The sequence below is a fragment of the Rhizopus delemar genome, genomic scaffold (assembly GCF_000149305.1).
Source record: "Rhizopus delemar RA 99-880 supercont3.1 genomic scaffold, whole genome shotgun sequence".
NCBI classification, from domain to species: domain Eukaryota; kingdom Fungi; phylum Mucoromycota; class Mucoromycetes; order Mucorales; family Rhizopodaceae; genus Rhizopus; species Rhizopus delemar.
The window spans coordinates 5,137,411-5,163,978 of NW_027137827.1; the positions used below are offsets into that span (position 1 = coordinate 5,137,411).

The 26,568-nt window shown below is 34.1% G+C and overlaps 12 protein-coding genes across 12 annotated transcripts; 6 read left to right on the top strand and 6 right to left on the bottom strand.

The window, feature by feature from the left end:
* Positions 1-875: 875 nt before the first annotated feature.
* On the top strand, positions 876-1,606 carry RO3G_01990 (GTP-binding protein ypt1; the record flags this gene model as incomplete). The annotated part of the gene is made up of 3 exons (XM_067656581.1): positions 876-1,022; positions 1,080-1,127; positions 1,178-1,606. 3 exons carry the CDS (start codon positions 876-878, stop codon positions 1,604-1,606), a joined length of 624 nt encoding a protein of 207 aa, XP_067512682.1.
* Positions 1,607-2,044: 438 nt separating this feature from the next.
* Positions 2,045-3,458, top strand: RO3G_01991 (uncharacterized protein; the record flags this gene model as incomplete). The annotated part of the gene is made up of 2 exons (XM_067656582.1): positions 2,045-2,918; positions 2,965-3,458. 2 exons carry the CDS (start codon positions 2,045-2,047, stop codon positions 3,456-3,458), a joined length of 1,368 nt encoding a protein of 455 aa, XP_067512683.1.
* A 2,746-nt stretch (positions 3,459-6,204) lies between these two features.
* RO3G_01992 (uncharacterized protein) lies at positions 6,205-6,480 on the bottom strand (the record flags this gene model as incomplete). The annotated part of the gene is made up of 2 exons (XM_067656583.1): positions 6,205-6,362; positions 6,450-6,480. The coding sequence occupies 2 exons, from the start codon at positions 6,478-6,480 to the stop codon at positions 6,205-6,207; spliced, it is 189 nt and encodes a 62-aa protein (XP_067512684.1).
* Positions 6,481-9,287: 2,807 nt separating this feature from the next.
* On the top strand, positions 9,288-10,020 carry RO3G_01993 (uncharacterized protein; the record flags this gene model as incomplete). The annotated part of the gene is made up of 2 exons (XM_067656584.1): positions 9,288-9,652; positions 9,747-10,020. The coding sequence occupies 2 exons, from the start codon at positions 9,288-9,290 to the stop codon at positions 10,018-10,020; spliced, it is 639 nt and encodes a 212-aa protein (XP_067512685.1).
* A 237-nt stretch (positions 10,021-10,257) lies between these two features.
* Positions 10,258-11,022, top strand: RO3G_01994 (uncharacterized protein; the record flags this gene model as incomplete). The annotated part of the gene is made up of 2 exons (XM_067656585.1): positions 10,258-10,842; positions 10,909-11,022. 2 exons carry the CDS (start codon positions 10,258-10,260, stop codon positions 11,020-11,022), a joined length of 699 nt encoding a protein of 232 aa, XP_067512686.1.
* Positions 11,023-11,270: 248 nt separating this feature from the next.
* RO3G_01995 (uncharacterized protein) lies at positions 11,271-12,336 on the bottom strand (the record flags this gene model as incomplete). Its single annotated transcript, XM_067656586.1, has 2 exons — positions 11,271-12,010; positions 12,150-12,336. 2 exons carry the CDS (start codon positions 12,334-12,336, stop codon positions 11,271-11,273), a joined length of 927 nt encoding a protein of 308 aa, XP_067512687.1.
* Positions 12,337-12,952: 616 nt separating this feature from the next.
* Positions 12,953-14,290, bottom strand: RO3G_01996 (nicotinate phosphoribosyltransferase; the record flags this gene model as incomplete). Its single annotated transcript, XM_067656587.1, has 3 exons — positions 12,953-13,503; positions 13,556-14,056; positions 14,107-14,290. The coding sequence occupies 3 exons, from the start codon at positions 14,288-14,290 to the stop codon at positions 12,953-12,955; spliced, it is 1,236 nt and encodes a 411-aa protein (XP_067512688.1).
* Positions 14,291-14,660: 370 nt separating this feature from the next.
* On the bottom strand, positions 14,661-15,340 carry RO3G_01997 (uncharacterized protein; the record flags this gene model as incomplete). Its single annotated transcript, XM_067656588.1, has 3 exons — positions 14,661-14,891; positions 14,949-15,018; positions 15,078-15,340. The coding sequence occupies 3 exons, from the start codon at positions 15,338-15,340 to the stop codon at positions 14,661-14,663; spliced, it is 564 nt and encodes a 187-aa protein (XP_067512689.1).
* A 2,634-nt stretch (positions 15,341-17,974) lies between these two features.
* On the bottom strand, positions 17,975-18,388 carry RO3G_01998 (uncharacterized protein; the record flags this gene model as incomplete). Its single annotated transcript, XM_067656589.1, has 1 exon — positions 17,975-18,388. The coding sequence occupies one exon, from the start codon at positions 18,386-18,388 to the stop codon at positions 17,975-17,977; it is 414 nt and encodes a 137-aa protein (XP_067512690.1).
* Positions 18,389-19,914: 1,526 nt separating this feature from the next.
* Positions 19,915-20,963, top strand: RO3G_01999 (uncharacterized protein; the record flags this gene model as incomplete). The annotated part of the gene is made up of 6 exons (XM_067656590.1): positions 19,915-20,188; positions 20,333-20,345; positions 20,564-20,715; positions 20,745-20,786; positions 20,821-20,849; positions 20,910-20,963. 6 exons carry the CDS (start codon positions 19,915-19,917, stop codon positions 20,961-20,963), a joined length of 564 nt encoding a protein of 187 aa, XP_067512691.1.
* A 1,160-nt stretch (positions 20,964-22,123) lies between these two features.
* On the top strand, positions 22,124-22,886 carry RO3G_02000 (uncharacterized protein; the record flags this gene model as incomplete). The annotated part of the gene is made up of 2 exons (XM_067656591.1): positions 22,124-22,391; positions 22,723-22,886. 2 exons carry the CDS (start codon positions 22,124-22,126, stop codon positions 22,884-22,886), a joined length of 432 nt encoding a protein of 143 aa, XP_067512692.1.
* Positions 22,887-24,205: 1,319 nt separating this feature from the next.
* Positions 24,206-25,775, bottom strand: RO3G_02001 (uncharacterized protein; the record flags this gene model as incomplete). The annotated part of the gene is made up of 5 exons (XM_067656592.1): positions 24,206-24,340; positions 24,395-24,807; positions 24,891-25,021; positions 25,113-25,506; positions 25,565-25,775. The coding sequence occupies 5 exons, from the start codon at positions 25,773-25,775 to the stop codon at positions 24,206-24,208; spliced, it is 1,284 nt and encodes a 427-aa protein (XP_067512693.1).
* Positions 25,776-26,568: the final 793 nt, after the last annotated feature.

Sequence of the window (26,568 nt, forward strand, 5' to 3'; positions counted from 1 at the left end):
CTATTTGTGCATAAATTTAGTTGATAATAACATGCTGAAACCAGAAAAATTAATACTAACGGAAGTATGAACATTTTTCATCGCCAAAGCCTTACAGTATTATGGTCAATCAAGTCTTATAGACAAAAAAAAAAAAACTCTCTTAGTTTGAAGGGTAATCCAAGGCATGTTGTAAAGACAGTTTGGATAAAGTTTTTCCTAATTCCATGGTTCAGTTTGGTATCTCTGTTGCCTGGTATTATGCATTTGAAACGGTTCCAATGATAGCTTACAAAGAGACTATGGTCTTGTAAATTAGATAAGATCAGGCTGCGAAGGAGTTTTTAATTTCCGCAAATTGGCGACTGAGGCACTGAATGATTTATTATTGTACCAACGTCAAGGTTTTATTGAGCTTCTGTGTGTAACTCCTTCTTTGGAATACAAAGATCATGACTTTTAATATTACCTTTTCAACCAACAAGCTGAATTTTATGCTTTAAGAATATTTTATCAAGCTTTAAATAAAAGGGGAAAGGCGATCGATAAGTGTGAAAGGACATGAATATTTCTTTATAAAAAGTTAATTTTTGATAAATATATAAACGTGAACATGAAAAAGTCGAAAGTTTACTATAAATAAACTATTACAGACTTAATAATATCATATAATAGATTCCTCTCTCGATAGATTCCTGCAATCACACTTTAATAGAGCCTCCTTTCGCGTGTAAATTGATTTTCCGACGGCCTTTTTCTTTCATTTTATTGGTGGTTCCTTTATAAGAAAAAAGTACACATTAAATAAACCTTTTTTTTCTCTCTTCATATTTACATCTTACTATGAATCCCGAATAGTACGCTATAATAAAAAAAAAACATAATTACAAAAGAAAATGTTCGCTAACCTGTTACTGTTTAGCGATTATTTGTTTAAGCTTTTATTAATTGGTGACTCTGGTGTTGGAAAGTCTTGTCTTTTACTTCGTTTTGCAGATGACACTTATACTGAAAGCTATATCTCCACCATTGGTGTTGATTTCGTAAGTTGGTTACTATATAAAAAGAGAAAGCAAAAGGGTATAACACAAAGCAAATAGAAAATTAGAACTATTGAATTAGAAGGAAAGACAGTAAAACTTCAAATCGTAAGATGACCTTCAAACCCTTATACAAAAAAACTCATTTTATATCTTAGTGGGATACAGCAGGCCAAGAACGCTTCCGAACAATCACTTCATCCTATTATCGAGGAGCACATGGCATCATTGTTGTTTATGATGTTACGGATGAAGACTCCTTCCAGCATGTAAAGCAATGGATGCAAGAAATTGATAGATATGCAGCAGAAGGAGTGAATAAATTACTTGTTGGTAACAAGAGTGACTTGACAGATAAAAAGGCTGTGAGTACAGAGCAAGCAAATGAATTTGCAGAGTCAATCAAGATTTCTCTTTTGGAAACATCGGCCAAGGATGCTACCAATGTAGAACAGGCTTTCTTGACAATGGCTAAACAAATCAAAGATCGCATGGGCACTACTATGCAGCAAACTCAAACAAAATCTACAGTTAAGGTTGGTCAAGGTGCTTCTCTTGAACCTAAACAATCGGGTGGCTGTTGTTAAATTACATGTGTTTGAAGAGGAAAAGAGGACAAATAAAAGAAGAAGATTTTACAATCAGAGACATTGTATATTTTGAACTAAATCATCATTTTAAATAAATGCACTCTTCTATTTCTCTTTTCATTTTCGCTCTTTCTTTACATTTCATTTTAATTTCCTTTTTTTTTTTTTTTTTTCTTGATTTCAATAATGAAAAGTAAGATGAACGCATTTATGAAATACTGCTGTCTTTTTAACTCACCTTTTTTTGAAGATCAAGGCGATAACATTAACGAACCAAAACTAAAAGATGATATTTCTGAAGAAGAAAAGAATCCAAAAACCGATCAAACTTTTCTAGGAAAATTACGGCAACGTAAACCTCGTTTCTTGATACTTGTCTCTGCAGCCATCATTGTAATTGTAGCTGCCATTTTGATCCCAGTGATCGTGGTCGGCATGAATTCCAGAGCATCCGAAAGGCCGACGGAAGTAAACGATGATGGAATAACGAACCCAAGCGATCAGGATTACATAGATCCTTTTGATGACTCTGCCAGAGGCAACAGCTATGCGCCCCCGCTCAATCAAAACTTTAGCTACAATGACAAGCATCGTATTCGTGGAATTAATCTCGGTGGCTGGCTCCTCCTTGAACCTTTTATTACACCTAAGATCTTTGAGCAATCACTCGGTCCTGATCTAATCAAGGATGAATGGACTCTCTGTGAACTGTTGGGTCCCGAGGAGGCTAAACGACAGCTAAAGGAGCATTATGAAAATTTTATTACAGAACAAGATTTTAAGAAAATTGCCGAAATGGGTTTCAACCATGTTCGAATCCCAACTGGGCATTGGGCACTAGAGGTTTTCCCCGGTGAGCCGTTCGTGCCTCATCTGTCATGGCAATACTTGCTCCGAGGTATCCAATGGGCGCGCAAGTATGGCCTTCGAGTCATGGTCGAATTACATACCGCTCCTGGTTCACAAAATGGCTGGAATCATTCTGGAAGAGAGGGCACAGTTGGGTTCTTGAATGGAACAGATGGCGAATTAAATGCTGAAAGGACAATTCATTTGGTGACTGATATGATTCAATTCTTCAATAAGCCAGAGTGGTCTCATGTCGTGCCTATCTTTGGTGTCTTGAATGAACCTGCCATGTATAAGATTCCGGATACAAAGGTGAAAGAATGGTATCATCAAAGTTATGATGCGATTCGAAAGATCTTGGGACCTAATAATGGGCCACTTTTGACCTATCATGATGGGTTCTTGCCTTTGAATGAGTGGCACGGTTTCTTTGGGGGCGCTTATGAAAAAGCTGTCTTGGGTAATTAAAAGAGTTTTCCTTGATTTTTTATAACAATTTTTCTTAGAAACACATTTATATTTGATATTTAATAATGACTTGGTTGCATTGCCTAGAGAATTACAAGTCGATTTCCCTTGTAAAGCATGGAAGAATGACTTAAATCAATCCATCATCTTGACCGGTCTTACAATGGTTGGCGAGTTCTCAGTGGCTACGAATGACTGTGGTAAATACCTGAATGGAAGAGGACTTGGTGCAAGGTTTGATGGTACACTCGAGCAAGAAGGTGTACCTCTTAAACCTGTATGTCCTACATGTACTTGTAAAGGTGTAGATGACTGGAGAAATTTCTCGACTGAATACAAACAATTCCTATTGGAGTTTATGGAAAAACAAATGGATGCTTACGAAAGTGGCATTGGTTGGTTTTATTGGACTTACAAGACAGAGGATCATGTTAACCCTCATTGGGATTATCTCTTAGCTTGGGAGCAAGGCTTTGCTCCTAAAGATGTGAATATTCGGCAACATACTTGTGCTTCTGTTAAACAAGAATAAAAAGAGATATGATAATTTGTTCATTTATTTACAAAAGAGCGAGATATAAGATAAGCACGTTGTTATTATTCTATTACTTCATCATCAATGCTATAAGCATGATCCTGTAAAGACAAACCTCTCCCCGTTTCTCTAATAGGTGTAATCATATAATCATCTTCATTATAAAAGTCAGGTTCAGTATAACATTCTCTCAATGCCTTTAAACCTTCCATACAATCATCAGAACGATAACCCTCTAATCTTTCAATCGCCATTTCGTGTCCTAAACGTTGGATTTCTTTACTTCTTAAAGTAATCTTTTGTGCGTGAGTCAAAGCAGAATCGAGTATATCACCAGTTGTAGTCATTAATTTGCCCATGACGACACGTAACACATTATTATACCAAAAAGATATCAGTGGGACAGATTGTACTAAGCCTATATGCTTGTGATTTTAATAAAGACTTTATTCATTTTTTATATAACAAACCTTCCAATGTCCAGCTATCATCTTGTCTGTAAATCTTTAACAATCCACTGTCACATTCAGTTTCACGAAAATAAAGAGTTGTAATAGCTGGAATTTGAAGACTCATAAATTTAGGTAAAACAGAAGGCGAAAGGTTGTGTGTTAAATGAATCACTGCTGTTTGCCTAATAAAAATGAATAAGAAAACTACAAGGGTACCCACACGTACACATTTACCCATCAAAAACTATATTTGTTATTGTTGGTTCTGTTCTATTTAACGTTTGCCAAACAGTATAAACACTATAAAGGGGAGTGTTAGGCAAAAAGTCGAAAATAAAAAAGAAACCAAAATCTTCCTCTCACACAATTATTTACTATTGTATATTATTAACACCTTCTGCAGACATGATGGGTGAAGTATATGTACTGTCCTGAAAAAAATAATATTCTAATATTCTCTTTCTTCTAATCATGTCGTAAGAGAATAAATCCTCAACAATACCTAAACAAATAAAATGTTTATTTGCTTACTTCTTTTTTTTCCTTTTTACTTCTTATAAGATTCGTAGAAGATATTTCTTGTTGAAACTCGGAGACTGACATTATTGATTAAAAAGAAAAGGGAGAGAGAGAAAAAAACTGAGTCTTTTCTCGCTTGAGGTTTTGTTGTTACTGATGTACACCCACTATTTCAACTCCGACCAAAATAAAAGACAACATTTCATGCTTCATGATGTTATCTAATATTTATACAACATTTTCAGTTGAAAAGAGGTTTGGATAACAACAAAAAAATACTGAAAAATACATTTCAAATGATGCTTCTTCTTTCAAATACATAATTTAGGAAGAGTTTATGTTCAAAAATTATTCTAAAAAAATAATTATTGTTTTGCTAATTCTTCAAACTTGCCTTGCCATTAAAGCTTGCTTTTTTCAATACAAAACCAGCAGAAATTCTCTATTTTTTTATTTTCATTTTTATTCTTTACAGATAATTGCAGTATGAGTTTATAAACAGTAAAGTTTATCCTATAACTTGTTTTTTAGTAAACAATTTATCCCTTTTTTCATATTCATTCAAAATGCTTTCTCTCTCTCTTTATTTTTTAATGTACCAATACCATAGTAACCCATTTGTTTATATTTTTCAAATAAAGAGGGGAGGGGAGCTGAATTTTGAATCAATTCAAAATAAAGCAATGGAGAAATAACTGTATTTTTTTTTTTCTGAATTTGTCCGAAAAATAAATCAGCGTGATGCTTAAACTGCCTCAATTGCTGTATTTTAACCGTTGCTATTTTTATACCTGAATGATAGATACAGTTACTTGATGCAGATACATGATTTCCTTGTGGATAAAGCCTGTCATCGTCTTTGAACGGAGTGTAAAACACATTGAAGACCTGCTACAGATATCACCAGATACACTGTATTAACGTGCCGATTTTATAAAATGGGAACATGAAGGGCGGGATGATACGATTGTTCACAAAGATCCATAGCATCCTTCGACTTTGAATTATTGGTTTCAATTTGTCTTTATTTACTTTTTCTTTACTATTATCAGATTATTTGTACTTTCGCGGATGAACCTTATCAGTGCAGCGGTATTTACTTGGTTCATTAAACATGGTCTATTCTTGAGTAATAACATTCCTCAGTTTTAAAGAAAATAAAGACCAACAAAAGACAGGTATGATACGCGAGCTCATGAAGGTTGGTTGAGAAGAGACTACAAACAGAAAGAGACAAAGAAGCTGGAGAGCGAAGGTTCTTTATTGAATAAAGACATATTTATTATAGAACCAGTGTCAATTTACTTTGATATTCATTAGCTAATAAACTATAACTATAAAAGCGGCTTTTAGAGATTTATTATACTAACAGTTATGCTATATCCGAATTCAAATATGGATAAATGTGTCATGAATGGAAGAGATCAAGTTCAGAGTAAGAGTTATTCACATTATTTCTACTTCAACCAAGGTGACAATTGAAGTTGATCAGCTTCAATTCTCTATCCCATCCACCCATATACCCTTATTCCTACTAAAATAGAAAAGGACTTGACTAAAAAAATAAGTAAAATAAAAAAAAGTCAGATTTATTTGAACGATACTGAGCTTTTGACTACCTAGTCGAATTAAAGAAGTTGCGCTTTATTTAAACAACGCTCAAAGAAGGATTTCTGAATATCTAATCCAGCCTTGGCTGCCTTCTGATTAAACTTCTCCGCAACCTCACTAATCCTTGCAACCAAATTATCGCAACCAGTCATCCAAAACCTTCATAAAACTGCTTTTATTTTTGCCCAAAACTCTTTAATGGGATTCAAGAATGGTGAATATAGAAGAAGATGAGTTGCTCTATATCCTTCCTTATTCAGCTCCTCAGCAATTTTTTCAGGCTTATGGATTGCTACATTATTCATTACTAAATGAGAACCTTTTACAATAATTTTAGTTCAAATAGTTATAAACTCATTTAACACAAATTTTCTAATATAATAATCTATTGCTCAACTTTCTCAACCTTTTTCAGGATATCCAGAACTGACAAGCATCGTTAACAGAAAACTGTATTCAGCGAACTCTTTGATCCAGTGTGCCACCGTCGCAAATCCAGAGAATACTTGAGGATCTTTATATTTCTATTGTGATGTGAGAAAATCATAGATAGGCTTACTGTAGCAAAACAGATCAAATGAATACTGACTACTCGTACATTAGCTATTCTTGAAGTTCCAATCTCGAAAGCTGCTCTTGTCGAAATGTCGGTGAATTAGAAAATAAACAGCTGTGTAAATCGCGCATTAATCTTATACAACACAAGCAAGAAGGCTTTCCACTCACGACTAAGTCAATTTAAATCGAGGCAGCTAAAAAACCTCTCTGACGAAGAACAAGGTTCATGTGCACCTGCCGCATCATTTTCTAAAGGATGTAAACAAAGTATATAGTTGAATTATGTTGTTGGAATGCTCATTATTGCAGTGAGGATTTCTATAGGTTGATGATCGGTCTTAATAATCTGCTCAATGGTGATATTAATAACCTTGTTACAAGATATAATCAATGTATTCAACACATACCAAATAGTGCTTTCGAAAACAGTCAAAAACACAGCATCGTTCAAATAAATCTGACTTTTTTTTATTTTACTTATTTTTTTAGTCAAGTCCTTTTCTATTTTAGTAGGAATAAGGGTATATGGGTGGATGGGATAGAGAATTGAAGCTGATCAACTTCAATTGTCACCTTGGTTGAAGTGGACAAGACCGATAAAGTAACAAATTGCGTCAGGATAGTAGCACAAATTAGATATCAGTCCCCATGCACCACACTTGAAGCTTTATATCCTTTCGATTCTTTATAAAGTATAAACTTGTTGTTTTGTATACTTTTAGAGAAAAAGCGCTTGATAATAATATCCTTGCTTTTCCCTTGTCTTACGATGATGTGCTGTATAAAGTCATTGTTATAATCGAATGGGGTCAAATGTCTTTTTTAGAATGCCATTTTGATAGGGAACACAGACCAATATTTTGTGCAATGAATTAACAAACAGAATTGAACATGGCAATTATCATGCAAACATCAAAATATAATGCACTTGTTGCCTCATTTGGTTTATTACCCATGCACTAAAAAGAATGAGATGATTAACGCGGTAAAATTTTTGCATCTTCTTTTTATACTGTAACGAATTGAATCTTCAAACCATATTGTCTATTTTCATGGCTTGCATAAAAGACCAACAAAGCAGCAATTCAATCTTTGTCTATGGTTAAATAATAATACTAATAGAGAATAAGCCACTAATCCCATTCTTTGCATTCTTTAACCTTTCACGTGCTTATGAAAGTATGTGCACAACTATAACGCCAAAAATAGCTTATAATAAGAGCTTAAAAGTCTTAATTTCATGAAACAAAGCGCACGCAATAGCCACATTCTTAAATTGGCCTCAAATGACTTAAAAAGGGATAAAGAAAACGAACTTTGCGTGCCTGAAATTCCTTTTTGCTAAAAGGACCCATTAATTAACAAAAACAAAACAAGAAAATAATGCACAAGATACATTAGTTTGCTACCATAAAAATAAAATATCATTCACCCTTTATTTATAATTCATGACTTTGAAACTTTTGTAAAAATCCTTCCCTTCACGGAACCATTTGTGTAATAAAGTTATGTTGTGCGGTTAAAAATTTATTACGAAAGGTCCATGCTCATCGGAGTTTACCCTTTGTTGCTGTTTGTTTTTTAAAAAAAAGGATGAGGAGGATGAAAAGAGACTAAAGGGGTGAAAAGGAAGAGGAGAAAGGCTGATGAAACAAACCCAAAAAATGTGGATTGTGTATAAGAAAAAAAAAATCTCCCTTTTTTTATTTCTCTTTGCTGTGTCACACCAATTCTTACCAAGAATGAGGATTGCAGAACAATTACACAAGCAGACCAGCGGAAAGAAAGAAAAAGAGCATGTCTTTGGGCTCTTACCATGGGGGCTAATGGTTAAAGTCAGCGTGTGTCCCTAGCAAGGCTACTCTCCCTTTTTGACTCGATCACTCATTTAGCACAAAATCCAGGTGAGGGGAGCAAGATTACACAAGAATTTGATGTTACACTGCGGTTTTTTCTTTTCCATTCTGTGGTCTTTTTTTTTTCTTTCTTTTTTTCCTTTTCAATTTTTTTTTCTACAATTTTTTTATGGGAAATACAGTATCCAATGAAAGCACGGACTCTGCAAAGATGCCAACAAAGATACCCAAACACCTTCAGCCTATAAAACGGAAATCACCACCAAAAAAATCAACACCTCCACAAGCAAGTGGCAGTAAACCAATAGCAAAACTCAATTTGGGAGGAACCAATGTGTTTAATCAAGAAAGTGCTTCATCCATCGTACAATTTAGATGGAGCCAAGGCCGAAGGTTTCCAAACATTGAAGTATGAGGATATAAGGCTTGAATACATTCATCTAATTGATCTGTGTAGAACATAGAGTACTTTTTACCTAATGATCAAACAGAACAAGATCGACACAGGGTACAATTTTATGTGATTCGATGGGCATTTGGAAGGTAGTAAATAAAAGTTTAAATGAAGCTCTCCTTTATTTTTTTTTCTTAATTTTCTTCAAGTAGTCGGCACATTGTTCCTCCAGAAATAAAACCCAAGTTAATTGAAGGCATTAAAGTGCTTGACATAAAGTAAAGCTCAATAACAATCATTTTAATAAGAAAAAGTTTTAACCTCCTTTTTTTGAAGTATAGCTGTGGACCTGGATTATGGGTAATAAAGAAATTCAAGTTTTGTTTGCCGAATAATAATAAATTTGCTTGACTAGGTCGGCCATCCAATACTTGATATGGCACAAGATTTTGAAAAAAGTACTTTCTACCTTGTCGATATTTGTAATTTACTACCACAAACGTCTTCAACCAGCATAGATAGTTATACACCAGTGAAATTAGAAGAGCGGCAAGAAGAAAAGAATTTTACATTTATAACTCACAACATCATACAAAATAAGCAATTGCCTTTTGAATCAAATCATTTTGATTTTATTCAACAAAATCTGACTGCGTTTACTTACAAGCAAGAAGATTGGCCTTTGATATTAAAAGAATTATTGCGTGTTACAAAACCAGGTGGATACATTCAGTTGATTGAGGTTGATCTTACACCTCATCATATGGGACCTCGCACTGAACTATGGCTGGAACAAGGCAAGTAGATTATGGAGCGTACACATTTATCCTAATATCTTCCTAGTTCGTAAAGTATTGGTCAGTAGACGTCATATAGAGCCAAGGATTGCTTGTAGATTAGAACAGATGTTATCTAATATTGGCCTAGTTGATATTCAATGCAATTTTGTGTCTATACCCGTTGGATCCTGGGGATTAGACATTGGTCATCTTTGGAAAGAAAATTATGAAGCCTTTTTTGAATCTGCCAAACCATTTTTGATAGAAATGATGGAAATTAGCAGTCGTGAATATAAAAAACAAATGCGCATTGTCATGGAGGAATTAGATGAATATAAAACGTTTACTAATGTTTATCTCATCTGGGGCCGTGTGCCTGATGAACAATAAAAAAAAAGCCTGGTCGTTTGACACCGTATATACCACCATCAAGCCTATTTCTTAAAATCATATGGTTGGTTTATTAAATCGATTTCCATTTTGAGATTATATATAAATTAAGGAGTGAGGAGAAGAAAACGAGAGAGAGAAAAGGGAGCGGATAAAGATAGATGATTGAAAAAGAAATTGTAAATCCGTAGTATATTTCCTCTCTTTTTCTCTCTCTTCTTTTTTATATTTAAAGAGATGCTACCATCAACACCATCTACTCTGGTTAACACCATAAAGACCCACGGTACATTTTCTGTTCCTAAATTATCAGCACCATCACCGCCACCACCTACACAGGCACATATTGACATTATACGGTATAGCTGGGAGCATTTATGTAATATTCGATTAGCTCAAGATGATCCAACCATGTCGCCTTCTTATGCCTTTGGTTTAGCATTCTATGATGCTCTCTTTGAAATCGAGCCCACGTTGGAGTTCCTGTTCACTAACATTGTTCAACAAGCTAGAGCATTTGCAGGGATGATGTCATATTTTTTAAGAATCCCTCCAACACAAAACATTCGCGAAATCAATGCACTTAAAAGAATACCTCATTTGACCTTCAAAGAGCTTATTTTATCGACCTATGCCTTCACAGATCAATCAGCTACGGATGATGATGACTTGAGTTATAAGCTTCAAGAATTGGGCGCTAGACATTATCTTTATAACCTTAGTATAAATCATTTAGAAAAGGTTAGTCCAGCTTTATTAAAAGCACTTAGGATTCGATTAGGACATGAGTTTATACCAGAGGTGGAAGAATCATGGGAAAGGGTAATGATATGTATAAGCTTTCTCCCTTCCTTTTTTTTGTATTGATGTGCTAATGATTCAATGTAGTCACAGTTGTATGTTATACATCATATGAAAATCGGATTAGAATTAGCTCAATCTAAATGGGAACAAAGTCAAAGAGAAGTGGATCAAGATAAACAAGGCTGTATAATTCAATAAAATGCTATTTTAAGAATAATAATTAACTGTGCATTTCAACATGAAAGGGGTTGCCAAGTTCAACGCCCGTTAGAAAACGATCATTGTATGACGCCCCTTAAAAAGGGGAAATTATTCTTAATTGACACATGCAGGGACAGCATAATCTGTGTAGAACCCCTCTCCTTTTGTTTTCTTTTTCTCCCTGAAGAGAAAGATGTAGTGCCAAGATGACAAGATGTTACTCTCTATTCATTCTAATAAGAACTTTAGCACATTTTATTACTAGAGAGAGAAATCGTATTTAATTTGACGATCGCAGGCTGTCCCCGTAAAGTGTTCTTCATATTCAAGAAATCCAATGCATTTTGCTCGATGACATGGTGACCATATCCAATGAGATGAGCCAGTAAACATCCTGTGGCTTCATCTATCTGAAATGTATTTGATCCATACTGAAAAAGGAGTTCGATCATGACAAGATCCTGTTTATAAAGTGCAAGATGAATGGGGTATCGAATCACATAATACTCGGGATCTTTTGGGGTGGATGATAAATCGATGTCAATCATCTTGTTTAGGTAAGGATTACCGTAGATGTCCAAGACAGGCAAACGTATCAAGAAAGGCGGAGGGATCAAGGAAACCGGATCGGACAACATCTCAAGTGGATAGGGATTGTTAACATTGACCCCTAAAGCGATCGCTTCTAATGTCTTGGGTATATTACCCGACTCAATTGCATCAAACAAAATCTGTGATGGATTCTCTCTTGGTCTTTTCATAAATCGCTTGTGAATATATTTTGCTTGAATGTACTTTGTCTTCGTCTCCTTTCGAGTATCCTTCCCTGGCTTGTTCTCTGGTTTGAACGCTTCCCATATACTATTTGAATTTGCGTTACCCAAAGAACAAAGTAACAAGGTTGCTTCGTGTGTGAATTTATCCAATGTCAATGAACGAACTTTGGATATATGTGTACCAAGGCTACGATGTATACCAGAGCATTCTATTATATTTAAAAAAGAAAAGTAATAATAATAAAAAGATTACATAATTCTTCATTTTGCTAAAGAATATATCCCCCCCCTTTTTTTTTTTTTTTTTTTTTTTCTTCTTAATCTGTAGCTTTCAATTCTTTTCTTTACCTATGCAGATGATAACACCAAGGTTAAGGGAACACCAGTCTGGATTCTCTGCAGAGCAATCAGCGCATGTCTTATTACAGGCATATCTATGAATTTCTCGTAACAAACTATAGCAAGGTTTCAATGAGGCCTGATCTGATGATAGATTATAAAATTTCCCTTTCTTTCGTACACTTGAAAACCCCATAAATTATAGAATAAACGAATACTTGATTATTATTTATATACATTCTTTACGAATTGTGTATTGTTCAATTTGAAACATAAAATGAAAAGTTCAAATAATATCTATTCAAATATGTCTTTTTTTCCTTTCTAAAATTCTTTAGAAACATTTGCATTGGATTTCTTGTAGTTGCCGTCAATTGGTTACTACACGTTTTCATATTGACATTGATAGAGAGTAAAACTGGGAATAAACCCATTGATCTTTGCAAGCTATGATCAAAATACATTTTGCTAGTACAGCCAGCAGCAAGGCTTAATTGAAAGGAAGGGGGATGGGGAATCTTTTTAAGAAATAGACAGGATGATTGTCACAAATCACGCTTTTGCAAGCATTATAATTTGCCAAGTGGCAGATGTCACCTCTCTATACTTTGCTGTCTCGAGTTCAAAAAAAGTTTTTTTTTTTTTTTTTTTTTTTTTTTTGCTTTAAATGTTCAACAGACATATAGGATACTATAGATGTAAATAAAGGTATTTATAGACAATTATATATTTGTAACAAAATTCAGCTATTTTAATTGTATAATACAAGAAAGTAAAATCTCTATTTGAGTTTATCTATACTACCATAAAAATTATTTTTCTATGCCCAATTCACGTTCAAATGCGGAAACAGCTGCATTGTCTGCACTGTGTTTTGAAATATCATCACTCAACTTAATAACGCGTTTACCCATACATTCCTTAAGCTTGATGACAATATTCATTGGCTTACTCTTCACATCTGCATTGCTTGCTTTCACAAAATCATTAGTGAACGAGGTACCAATACCAAAACTAGACTTGATGCCCAACTTCTTTGCATGATCCTTCAAGGCAATGGCACGATCAACGGTTAGCGAATCAGAAAAGACAATCACCTTTGTGCTAGGATCAATGCCGATCGATTGATAATGTTGAACAATCGTTTCTGCAAAGACCATTGGATCTCCAGAGTCATGGCGCACACCATTGTACTTGGAAGCCAGATCATGTTGAAAATCCTTTAAAAAGATAGGTGTTGTGAATGTATCGGTCAATGCGACACTAAGTGCTCCTTGATAAACCTTGTACCAAATATCTAGTGTTTCACGATTGGCATGTTGGACATTTTCAAGTGCAGAAATTGCCATAAAGAATTCGTGTGCTAAGGAGAAACTATAAGCATTCTAAAAGTACACTCTTTTCTATTTTCTTACCAACTGTGCCAACAGCATTTAACTGATACTTCATAGCAAGATAAACATTACTTGTACCAGTGAACGCGCCCTCGAGTTTTGTGTGCTCTTGTTTATACTTCTCAAATGCATCACACATAGCTCGTACAACGATGTCTTGTGTTTTGAAATCACGTCGACGGCGCGTACCAAATTCAGCGAATCCACAACCGTGTTCCAAAAGAGCCTTGGTTTTTTCAAATGCTTGTTCAGCTTGACCTTCATAACTCCAGTCCTTATCGACAAATCGAAAATAAGCTTCAGAGATGAGAGCAAGCAAAGGAACTTCGTAAAGAATCGTTTCAATCCAACTACCAACAATTTCCAAGTCGAATTCATTCGTTGCTTCGTCAAAGCGCAATTGGACTTGTTCTCTTGGCTTGAAACGAAATTGGTGCAAAAAATTGATGTAATCCTGATGGAAGTAAGGAAAGCTTGCCAAGTATTCCCGTTCTGCTTCAGTTAATTGAACATGTTCCAAATCTACAAATAAAAATAAGTTTGATATCTAAAAAAAACTTTATTGTTCTTACCGTTGATTTGCTTTTGAAGCCATTCAGCTGCTTCTTTGTTTAAAGAAAGATCCTTTTCTCTATTAGTAAACTGATAGACAACAGGAATGTCTTTCTTTTCATAATGCATAAAGACAGCATTCTGCATTGTGAATTTATAAAGGTCATTATCAAGAATAGAGGGAAATACTTCGTGTTGAGTCATCTTGAGAAGTTATAAAGAAGAAAAAAAAAGACATGCGATTTTTTGCCTGTCACGCTGTTTATGTAAAGGCATATTACTGACAATTTGAAAGTATTAGGAGCAGTGAGGCTCTGAATATCCTATCTTGATATTTTTAGACCAAGTATGTGTTTAGCATTACGGTGACAGTTGCTATTTGTAGAGAGATGGAACTATGAGCCTAATTTATTTTTTTTTAGGTGGATGCTTAAAAGTAAATAGAACACTTCTTTATCTCAACTTGACTGAAATGACTATCTTGGCTAACTCTGTTCCTTATTTTTGAAATAAACCAAGTTTTTTTTGGTTGGTTTATGCCCAATAAATTTATTAAAAAGTGTAACTCGTTTGATCAGAACTTTGTGACAGGGCCATCTGAACGAGGACTGATATATAAAGCAGTAGCTTCTGTTAAAAGGGTATGTTCTAATGTTTCAATAGATGCTTTTCCCCAAGCTTTACGACCTTCTAATTTCTCTAATTTGCCTTTTATAATTACCCATTGATTCGCAATGATTGGTTTACGGTAATCAACATTCAGGTTGGCTGTGAAACCTGTGAAATTGGGTAAATTAGGAATTGTCTAGTCAAAAAACATTTAGCCGTTCATTATCACACGCTATATTTATCTAATATTTACCACATAAGCAAGCATTTCATCCAAGATAGTAGCAGCAAATCCACCATGAATAATACCGTCATGTCCACATCTACAAAAGAAACACGTTAGTACATAAGGTATATATACAGAACAAGGTGCTGCTATTACAAATGAATACCAAAATGACTGATCATAATACATTCCGTCTTGTCTTTATTATAAAACTTTAATGGATGTCTACCAATCATACCTTCACCTCTTAGAGTGGTAGCGGTTAATGAATGTGCTTTCGCTGAAGGGGACATGTGTTCATAAGCAATCACTTCTTCCCAATCAACAGAAGATCGAAGCATTTTGACAAATTTTATTGAATTTTCTTGTTCTAATAGTTCATCTTGTTCTATTATTTCATGATTGTCTGTTACTACCATTTCTCTCGTTCGCTCTTTCTTCTATGTCAGAAAATAGAAAGAAAAAAAGGAAAGAAAAAAAAAGTAAGAAAAAGACCTTTATCTAGTCAATTGACTGCTGAATCCTAAATTGAAAAAAAAGGGTCCATTGATATTTAAACTCAATTCGAGCCATTCCCCGCAATGATCTTATTACTGCCAACCTTCCATAATCTACCGTAATAACTTTAAATAAAGTTTTCTCGAGCTATTGCTTAGATAAATGTACACATTGCACAGGATATATTCTCTAAGTCTCTAATAAAAGAAAAGAAAGGTTCATGTGTGCATATTTCTGCTACTCTTTGTAATCTATCGCTGCCTTTGTTCTTGCCTGAATTTGTATTCTATAGTACTTGTCATCATACGATCTTAAAGCTCAGATTCTCTATTGAAAGAAATAATTGATGCGATGAATAGAAAGCTTTTTTGATCTTCTATTCCCTGCTGTCACTTGAAAATTGAAGAGCGTTTAAAAGGGCTCAAAAGTACGGTATGTGTCTACATCAGGGTCAATCTGTTCCATTGTCAAGGATTCGACAGGAAATACTTTTGGGGATAAGCGATTTTTTAGGTGTCATTGTAGTCTCTTTGATGGACAGTTGTGTTTTAGGCAATTATTCGTCTGAAATGACGGAGCCATAAAGTTGTGATCAGAGACTGGTAAAAGGTTATCTCTAATTAGCAGTTGAGGTGAATCGAAAGGATACTTTTGAGGCCAAGATTTATTCAAGACAATCTTCACTTACAAATAAATCGCTATACAGTCTACTTTCTTTTATCAGTTGGCAGGTCAATAAGTAATTGTAAGCATAAATCTAGCAACTGACATGCTTGATTGAAAGATGATTGCTAAATTAACTATGAACATCTCTAATTCGTAGTTTATTATAACTCCTATTGTTTTTTCTTTTGTTGATAAGGAAGGTTCATTTCATGTTTTTTGAGAGGTATGATATTTATATCAGATGTTTTCAGTCAAATCAAAGACTAGCCGGATATCTGACCCATTATGATTCATTTACAGAAGTGATCGATAGTAGAGATCATTACTATTTATTATTCATGTTCACCTTAAAGAATGAATCTAACAGCGATAGTTTTAGTTGGTAGACATTTAAATCGTTATCTTTTAAATACTTCTTCAGTTGTGGTTATTTAATATTCGTTATGATTTGACACTGGCCTACAACAGTATTAACTAAACCATTTGCGATCGTACTCTGTTCTTTGAACATTACCTATAACTATACAGACATTAAATTTGCTAGACACTAAGTACTTTTATTCATTACAAAATTCCTTCAACTTGATCAATATTTCCATTACCTGAAACTAGTGCTTGCAATACTCCTATTGTTGTGAAATTATAGCAGAATGTTGAGTAACACAAACCTATTCCCAACAGTTAAAAACATGCGAAAAATAATGTGATTCTTTTGTCTATATACAGAAGACTGTGGTTTTCTAGTTGCTCTACCATCTTTAAGCTGCAATTATTAATAACTTTTCGTAGCATCCTATGATAAGTTTTATTATTTACCTTAATTGCGTACAGTAACCGCAAATCAACAATTCCTGTGGAAGATGATCTTAGTGTTATTGTTGTGTACAAACTAATATGACAGCTGAAACCATCTTCTTGAAACCTAATGATCTTATCATCCCTTTTGAACAGCTCAGTGAACCAGGGATGGAAGTTTCTGACCAAAAAATTAGTTGTTGAGAGCTAAAGGATTTGATGTCGAGAAATAAAAGACATGGCAATGTTTCGAAATGACGCCATATGCAACATATACAACATGTTAATGCGCAACTGTCACAAAGATTCTCTTTGATCAATTCGCACACAATATGCCCAAAAAAGTTGCGTAGGTCTTGAATTCATCCAGCGCAGAGTTTGTTTTAGAAAGTGTGCCGAAATAAAAAAAAGAAGATATGTATGGCTTTTTCTGGGAGTGTGAGAATGATTTGTGAATATTATTTAGACAGGCTCTGAAAAGTTTGCTTGACTTTTGAGAAAATGAAAGAAATTCATCCGATCTATTCATATATGACTTATGACCTTGAGTAAATTCACTCTCAGTCTTAATTTAGAATATGATAGTACATAGTTGGGCTCATTGAGAGTTAACGTTACAATTCATGAAGGAGAATTACATGGATATAATAACCATCACAGCTTAAACAAAACTCAATCCATAAAGACAATGCAAAGCAAAAGGTAATCATTACACCAACATAGTCTTTATAGGAACAGGGACATATTCTTTTTCTTTTTCTGGCTGACTCTTCAATTGAATATCTTCTCTAGGAATAAACATTAAAATGAAAAAAAGAATTCAGTTCATTTAAACAAGCACAGGATAAGGGTTATGTGGACATACAATATCATTTATCTTGAAATTTATAATTTTTTTTTGCTTCACTTTTTTTTTCATTTTAACCTCTACAGCAGACCTATGCTGCCCATTTACCTTAGTACAAATCATCCTTTAGCTCTATAAAAGTAAAGTCTTCACTTTTATTGATAAAGAGGAATACAAAAAAATAAAAGAGCATGTAAATCGTGTCTGTTTTTATTTTACTTTTTTTTTTTCCGCAATACAAGAGAGATTATGACAATTTGTCAGTGTTATCACGGCTCTTGCGTTGAATACGAGACACTCTTGGCTTACGACCGCCGTGAATACCACGGTAGAGTTGCTCACCCCAATTAAAGCATTCATCACACGCCACCGTCTTGTGCGCCATGCAGCCCGGTTTACCTTTAGCGACCCGAGTCCACTTGTGGGCAACTGAAAAAGGTTCTCGTTCATCACCTTTCCATTTGGTTGAGTATTCTTCTTCTGATAGCTTTTCATGAAGCATATCTTCCACCATCATATTATTCGCTGATCGATTATCTGTGGGACATTTAGAGCATACTTCTAAGCCATGACGCGTACAAAAGATGAAACCATTAATAGTAACAGAATAAGAGTCTACAGTATTATTTAAATCTTCTTGTTCAGGGAATTGGGAGTCCATGGTGGTTGTTAAAGAGAAGAAGAAAAAAAGATAAAGTTTGGATGTTCTTTTATATTTCTTGGATTTAATCACGCTTCCCACAAAAAGAAAAAACCTTTTTTTTGCATGAATTTTCGTTAGGTTTTCTCATGCAATTCTTGTAAACAAAAAATAATAATAAAAAAAATATAAACCCACCGTTAACGAGATGAAACATGGTCAGTTTCTGCAGATTTCAACAGTGTCCAATTTTGCTATAAAGATTAATCTCGAATGACACTATATTTTTAAATATAGAAATAGAAACACTCATTTATAATATGTGCCTGTAAGAAAAGAATGGTGAGTTCCTGATGTTTTGATGGCAAGATTAATTCAATATGCATAGATATGTGTGTGTGTGTGTGAATTAAAAAATAGATGAATAAGACTATATTTTTTAATTTAATTATTCAGACTATTTTGCAAGTACAAATACTTTGACATTATTAAAAAGTTATTTTTTTTTCCCATGTTAAGTGCAACAAAAGCCTATTCTTTTTTATTATGCATTTTGTTTACAACAAAGAATTGCATTTATTCAGACAATCTTTCTTTTTATGGCATTGATATTTAAAGTTCAATTTAAAGAGTGAGCATTATGACTTTAGTTTTTTTTTTTATTTTTGCTTCTCATTTTATGAATGCGCCAAATAATATGATTGTCAAAGATGTTTCATATAAAAAAAGTCTTGTTAATAAACAGAAATAGCTGATTTTTAAATTTGCATGAGAATCAGGCCAACAGAAATAAAGATTTTTATTCGCGCGTTTCTTTAACTTTATTATATGAGAAAGTAAGGTTATCAAAAAAGAAACCCTTTTCTTTACCTTCCTTGTTAAAATGGATTCTTTTTCATATACAAAGAGAACAAACTAATTCTAATATGACGTTTACTTTTATTTGATTTGCTTTTTTTTCATTTCTAGCAGGGTTTTGGTGATAAGCAAAATCAGACACTCGATATTCATACTTTGCTGATGATTCATTTACTTCAAATTCTTCTGCCATCATTTGCATCTATCTTACCTTGGATAGCACCGTATAAATAGATGGGTTGTTATAATATGGCTGAGGCTCTGAGTATTGTACAGGATAAGAAAAAGTCCATGAGTGATGATTGTACTCAGGCATCTACCCCTCTACAGGTGGGCTGCCTGTTGATTTGTGTGAACGATAGGGTGGTATAATCAAATGAAAGAATGAGTGGCTTACAGAAGCTTAAATGGAACACCTTCTTGAATATTCTTTTTTTAACCTCCTAAACACACATAAAGCCACCTTTTTTTTTTTTTTAAAAAAAAAAAAAAAAAAAAGATTCACGTACAAAAACTTACATAGGGTACCAAGACTATCATCAAGATATATACCACAGCTAGGCCAACCCAAAAATTATGAACGAGCTTTACCTGTATACTGGAAAGGATGAAGAATGAATATTACTAGACAGTTCCTTTAAAAAAAAACTTCTGTGCGGCAATATGCGTAACCATCAAGATTTCACAAAATGTGCGTATTTAGAATGCTCAAAAGCCTATGCAAACATGAATTGGCGGCTCGCTTACCATCTTTTTTTGATTATTCTTTACAAGTTGGTAATATCGTTTTCCCTACTGTCTTTAATTCAGATTATATCCACATTCCACATGATATGATATTGCCAGGTTCTGATCACGAAACACTTGCAAGCATTATTTACAATAATTTTTCAATACCACAGGATACAACGCTTGACAGCTTCATCTTGAAAGCTATTCTAACACCAATCGATATTGACATCAGTGAGATAAATGATTTCTAGCTGAAAAAGTTTATTGAAAAAGAAGGGTGACAGCTATCGTATTTACCTTCATAGTTTTCTTAATGACGTGTGAGATCATTCAAAAGACCTTTGAACGAATAATTTGACTACATATCATATATAGCATTTTGTGCTGTGTACGATAAACAGCACACACAATCTATACCGTATTATCTCTGACTTTAAACCCTATTGTTATATTCTAAGACATAGTTTGTATTGAATTGACTCTCTTTCTTTCTCTCGTCCTGACTCCATAAAGACGTTCAAGGGACCCACTGATTGTTGGATTTGCTGTTAATTTTATTAATCAAGATATTAACATGTCTATTCCATAATATCTAAGCATCAATAGTGCTATGGATAAAGTCAAAGTGTTAACGCTTCCTCTGCAATTCCTTAGCACCAATAACATGGGAAATCTTCCATCGCACACGTGGCATCTCAGGGTTGATGCTCCTATCATTATACTTAAAAACATTGATCCCAGAAATGTGCTTTGTAATGGTATTAGACTAATTTGCAAGTTTTTAAAGGGACTTCACTGAAACCACCCACTGCCACTGGGTCACGAGCAGGTAAAACAGCACCAATCTCAAATCTTTCCTATAGAACGAAATGTACGTGCGGATGTGGGTCAAGTAAAGGGGGGGGGGTTAAGAGGGTGGCTGGAAAGTTTTTAAAAATGCAAATGTATTCAGCAATTTGATATAATGATGCATGACGAAAGCAGCAATTCTATGCGTGCACATTAAAATTTGAACGCTCATTACGAGATGACGGTGTGTTTGCGTCAAAAGGGACGTTTCTTTATTTCTATGGCCAGTAACGCGGCTTTGAACCTAGTCAATAAAGCCTTTTGGGTCATCATCTGAATCATTCAAGTTTTCTTTGTCCACTGCATTCACATCACCATCCTCCTCTTAAATTTTAGAAAGACACCTTTTCTCGCAGACGAAAAAGTGTTTCCCCAAAAGTCGTGCAGCATTTAAGCATTTTTGGAGATTTAATATAGGAGGTATTTATCCTTTTATCCCTTTATTCTCCCCCCCCCTTTTTTTTAGTTCATCTCTCGTGGCGCTGCTTGGACAGCTGTTTTAATCTGAATGTTTTGTTATTCGCAGTGGAGAGCCGCTTTGGTTTGCACGATAGGAATTTGGACAAAATAAGCTGTGTACGGAAGGTCTCTGGCCTGACAATGAGTGTCTTTTCACTTTTTTTTTTTTTTTTTTTTTTTTTTTTTTTTTTTTTTTTTGGAGTTAAATAAGCCTTCACCTTCCCGTGGTTGACTGTGAACCATAGCTTGTTATGAAACCAAGAAAACCTTTTTATTAACAATATCTACAATTTACTTTTGTTTGTTTATCTGCAGCTGTATCGTTAGTAGTGAGTGTATAGGCAGTTTTGAAGGTATAGCAAAGGAACTGTTTACATCAACTGACTTTGGCTGATCACGATACTCTTTCTGTCTTCCCCTATTCTCTAATAGCTGTAAATTGATACTATGAGGGGATCTTTAGAGTAGAATTTAAGTGCTATATAATAATCAACCTCAACCTAATCTTTTTTTTTGCGTTCTAGCGCATTACATCTTGACATCCTTGAAGTGTCTTAAATAGAAAAAAGAAGAATGAATGAGGCCGAACAACAGTATTAAAATCGAATATCTTTAGTAAAGAAAGATTTCAAGGCTATTTGTATTCGTTTAAATAGGGCCTGAGATTAGATGGCAAAAGACAGTTAAGGCCAATATGCTTTGACTCTATAAAGTACTGTCAACTATAAATTGTCTAGATATAAGCTGAAAAATGGTATTTAGGATAGTTACTAATTATTAGGTTATATTTTTATTCAGACTCATTTGTAAAGATCCAATCCAGAGCAAGAAGGCTGTATCTTATTGGCATGTCAAAACATGACAATCTCCAAATTAACCCTTGATTTGATTCCCGATTGGAACAGAAAGACAACTTTAGCTTGCGTTCATAAGTTGCTATGGGAAAATTGCCAGAAAGTGTTATATTTACCCAAGATGATTACTTTTGAAGAACACGTTTCTGCGTTCTATCTAAAAACATTGGCACATATTGGGTTAACCAGCTCTTTTTGGAACAGTGCTCTGTTGGCCTATGTTATCCAATGCGCAACAAATTTAAAATCCACAACATTTAACCGACCGGACAGTAAAATCGTGTCTGTGGGAATCTTTATAGAAATCGGTAGAGCCCTTGTAGGCAAGAGCTTTGTTATTCGCGCTCCCACCGAGAACCAGGATACTCGATTAAAGGCAGAGTCAAACAATCCATTCTGAATGCACTCTGATTGCATAGGGTTTGAATACTATAAATTAAGCTCAGCCATCAAATGCGCTAATGCCGCTTTTATTTACCCTGTCTTTATTCACTTTATTGCAATAGGAAAGCTGCAGTAGATCAAGCATCTCAGAAAACTTGAAGGAGAGAACCAAAAGGATGAAGAGTAGTTTCAGCAACTATTATAAATACAAAAAAACAGAGTTTAATCAGGTGGAAGCAGAATCGTTAGGTGTGCCGGTTGTCACTACCAAGACCATAAACCAGGACCTAGTCTATTGTGTTCATAAAAATTCATTTGCCAGTAACGAAAAACTGGCCAAAGAATGCAGTTCTTTTTCAGTAGTGTTGGGTTTCAAGACATGATAAAATAATATATCGTAAAATACATAGAGTCATTCATTCATCTTATGCTTAAATTTATGCACGGCCACCCCTATGCTATGCTGTCCATCTAGACAGGGTATTTCGAATTCGAAGCAATCAGCGGATTTAAGGGTGCTTTAGATGATGATCATGACACTCCTTTCCTTGAACCTGCTTTAAAAAATATTCTACTTTTCTTTACGATGCCTGACTCTGATACTTTATACAAGATCATCACAACACAAGCACTTATCCTACACATTTCATCTCACAGATGACTTTATCACCTCTTAAAACAGCACTCTTGAAACCCATCGACCATTCACAGTAATCGTTTCATTCATGATCATTTGATGTCCACCAACCAACCAACCCCCTTCTGTGATGGAAAAAAGTGATGTTGATCATGTTTTAGCGTCTTTTAAAAGTCTATGCAAGCAGCATTCTCTTTTACTAACAATGTAAATTCATTCTAACAACATGCTCAAAACACTATTACTATCGAAAAAAAAAATAAGCACCAGTCAAGACAAATGCTTTTTTTAATACACTCCTTAAAGCATATTCTGATTCAAAGCAAAAGTACAGATATGAAATAGTAAAGAGCACGATAGAGCTAGAAGCCCTTGATGGGGAAAACAATGTACAATTCATAAGGCGCTCTGAAGAAGAAGAAGAAAAAAAAAAAAAAAAAAAAAAAAAAAAAACTGCATCACATTATGGAACTTGGTTTATATCATGTCATGCCATGTAGAAATAAGATGAAAAAAAAAACCATGAGAAAATTACAAGGGCATTAGTCGCTTTTGTTGGGGAAAACAAAAGAAACATAAATCTAAAAAGTCAAGAAGAGGAAGAGGAAGAGGAATAAAGTTTTTTTTTTTTTTTTTTTTTTTTTTTTTGGACGTCGAGTGGAGGTGTCCTGATCACGTAAATTTAAGAACATGATTTCAGATAGAACCCTTTCTGTTATAAAAAGGAAAAGGAAGGATAGGATGTTTGATCTTCTTGTGATTCCTTTAGAACAGTCCAATTTTTCTCTTTCTCTCTCTCTTTTGCTTTTAATCACCTTGTGGAATAAACCAGCATCATGCTTGTTTTTTTAGGCAAAGAATTCTTTTTTTCTTTTTATTGAATGTCAACTTGCACTGAACCATGATAGTATGTTCAACAGAGCTCCATCAAACAAAATTTTACAATTCACATGAATTACTACAAAGAATAGAAGTGTATAATGCATTTATTTATTAAGAGATAATCAATGAGAACTATAGAATATGAGGATGAAGGAAAGAAGAGATTACATACAAAAGTTATTATTAACAAGGAAAATGAAAGAAAGGATGTCTTAGAGCTTCTCTAGCAGATATACGAGCAGAAGGCTCATAAACCAAAATCTTTTTCAACAAGTCATTCAGATGCATATTATATGTTGTGATAGGAGGCACAATTTGCTATATAAAACAAGGTAAGCGTTGATTATGATCGATTGATCCTTTATGTCTTACATCCAAAGGTTTTAAACCATTCACCAATAATCGTCTACTTTGTCTTGTTGATGAAGGAGGATACTTTAACTTGTTATTAATAAACCAGTTTTTAGCTTCTTTGCTTGCATTATGAATCATGTGTGTAGGAATAGGTCCCAAGACAGATTCCATCATGGCTAAATGCTCTATGTTATCGTGCGTTTGAAACAAGGCTTCACCCGTAAAGAATTCAACCAAGATGCAGCCAATAGACCAAATATCACAAGGATAGGACCAGCCTAAGCCCATGATGATCTCTGGTGCACGATAATGACGTGTTGAGACAATAGCTGAGTGATAATCTTGTTCAAATGTTGCAGAGCCAAAATCGATCAATCGAATGTCAGAGTGGCTGTCTCGGTTGACGAGTAAGATATTCTCTGGCTTTAAATCTGTATGAATAAGTTTAAGCTCATGTAGAACTGATATGGGTTAATAATGAAATGCCAATAGACAAAGATAGGATATCACTTACATGCGACACTTGTCAACAGTTGTTTTGCCAAGAGCTGAATATAGTAACTTGGTAATGGTTTAAATTGACTGGCTTTAAGAAAATCAAAGACAGATTGACCTAGTAATTCAAACACCATACAAACATGATTTCTATAATCAAACCATTCTACTAAATGTATACATTTGCTATAATTTTATAATAATTAACACGATGATGATCATAAATAGCTTTGATACTTACTTGAGATTGAGTGGATCATGTTTCTTGAGTGTATTTAATACTCTAATCTCAATTTTACTTGCATCCCTGTACTTTGGTATGGCTCTTATAATCTTGATCGCACAAAACTTTCTTCTCACTCGATCATAGCATTCGACTACTCTACCAAATGTGCCTTGTCCTAATATTCTCATGATTTTATCTATTAAGAAAGATAAGACATCGTGCTTATTATAATAATTTATATGAGGATTACATTGTGGTGTTAATGATTCATTGATTCGGATGATATAATGACCATCTTTATCATCATAAACAGGTGGCATCATTTGTTGTTGTTGTTGAAGTAATAGAGGAGGTGGTATTGGAAGTGTATAGGCTGGATTAGGTAATACGTGATAGGCAAGTAATTCATCTAATAAAAAAAGGTTTCAGTCTATATTTATATTCTATGAAAAAAAAAGTATCATTACTGTTGGATGCTGTATCATTCCATTTTGATCTTTTGGTATTTAAAGGTTGTTGTTGATGGTCAGCATATCGTTTACGATTGTAAGGGGACGAAGAAATAGTAGATTCAGTTGTTGCATAATTCAATGGAGATGGAGTAGGTGAATCCTCTATAACAATCACTTCCCTTGGATACCCATTTTTATAAAATTCTCTTTTCCAATCTTCTGTCATTTTATATATAAACTAGGCTCAAACAAAAACAAAAAGAAAAGAAAAACAAAAAAAAAAGTGAGAGAAAGAGAGAAAAGAGATTAAAATCGAAATAAACAAAAAAGAAAATAGAGTCCGCATCCTGCAAAAAGAAAGAAAGAAAAAGAGAGAGAGAGAGAGAGAGAGACAGCCCCCCAAACTTTTTTCTTTTATTTTGATTGGCTCATGTTTCTATATCTCATCTGTAAGTATGTGGTAGATAGAAGCTTACTTTATTATAAATAATAACTTGACATATTAAAGAATATTCTACTCAATAAAAACAAAAAAAAAAAAAAAAAAAAAAAACAAAAGCGTTTCCTATTTCCATTTGTGTGCTCCTAAAGTGAATTTAGTATTCAGCCAACTTTTTTAAATTGGCTTCTAAAATAGTTGAGCCCTAAAGTAAGTAATATTCTCTTTAGTGAAAGAGAAGGTAATGCAACTTTGAGTTGAAAGGGTAAGAAACCAAGATTATATAATCAGTCGTGTTTGTGATGCAAATATTGAAGAGTAACGTAAATTTCTGAAACAAAAGCTGCAAAAGAAGTGCTGTTGAGACAATAAAAAAGTCGAAATAAGCAAAGATTAAAATCTTGCTTTTTTATGGAAATTAAAAAAAAAAAAAAAAAAAAAAAAAAAGAAAACTTGGCACTTTGTTCAACAGAATGAACACTAGCTTAGTTTACAAATGATGAAAGGGTTGAAAATGTAAAGAGACCCAAAAGGTCACGTAAGAAAAGTGCAGTGACTAAATTCATACAATAAACACACT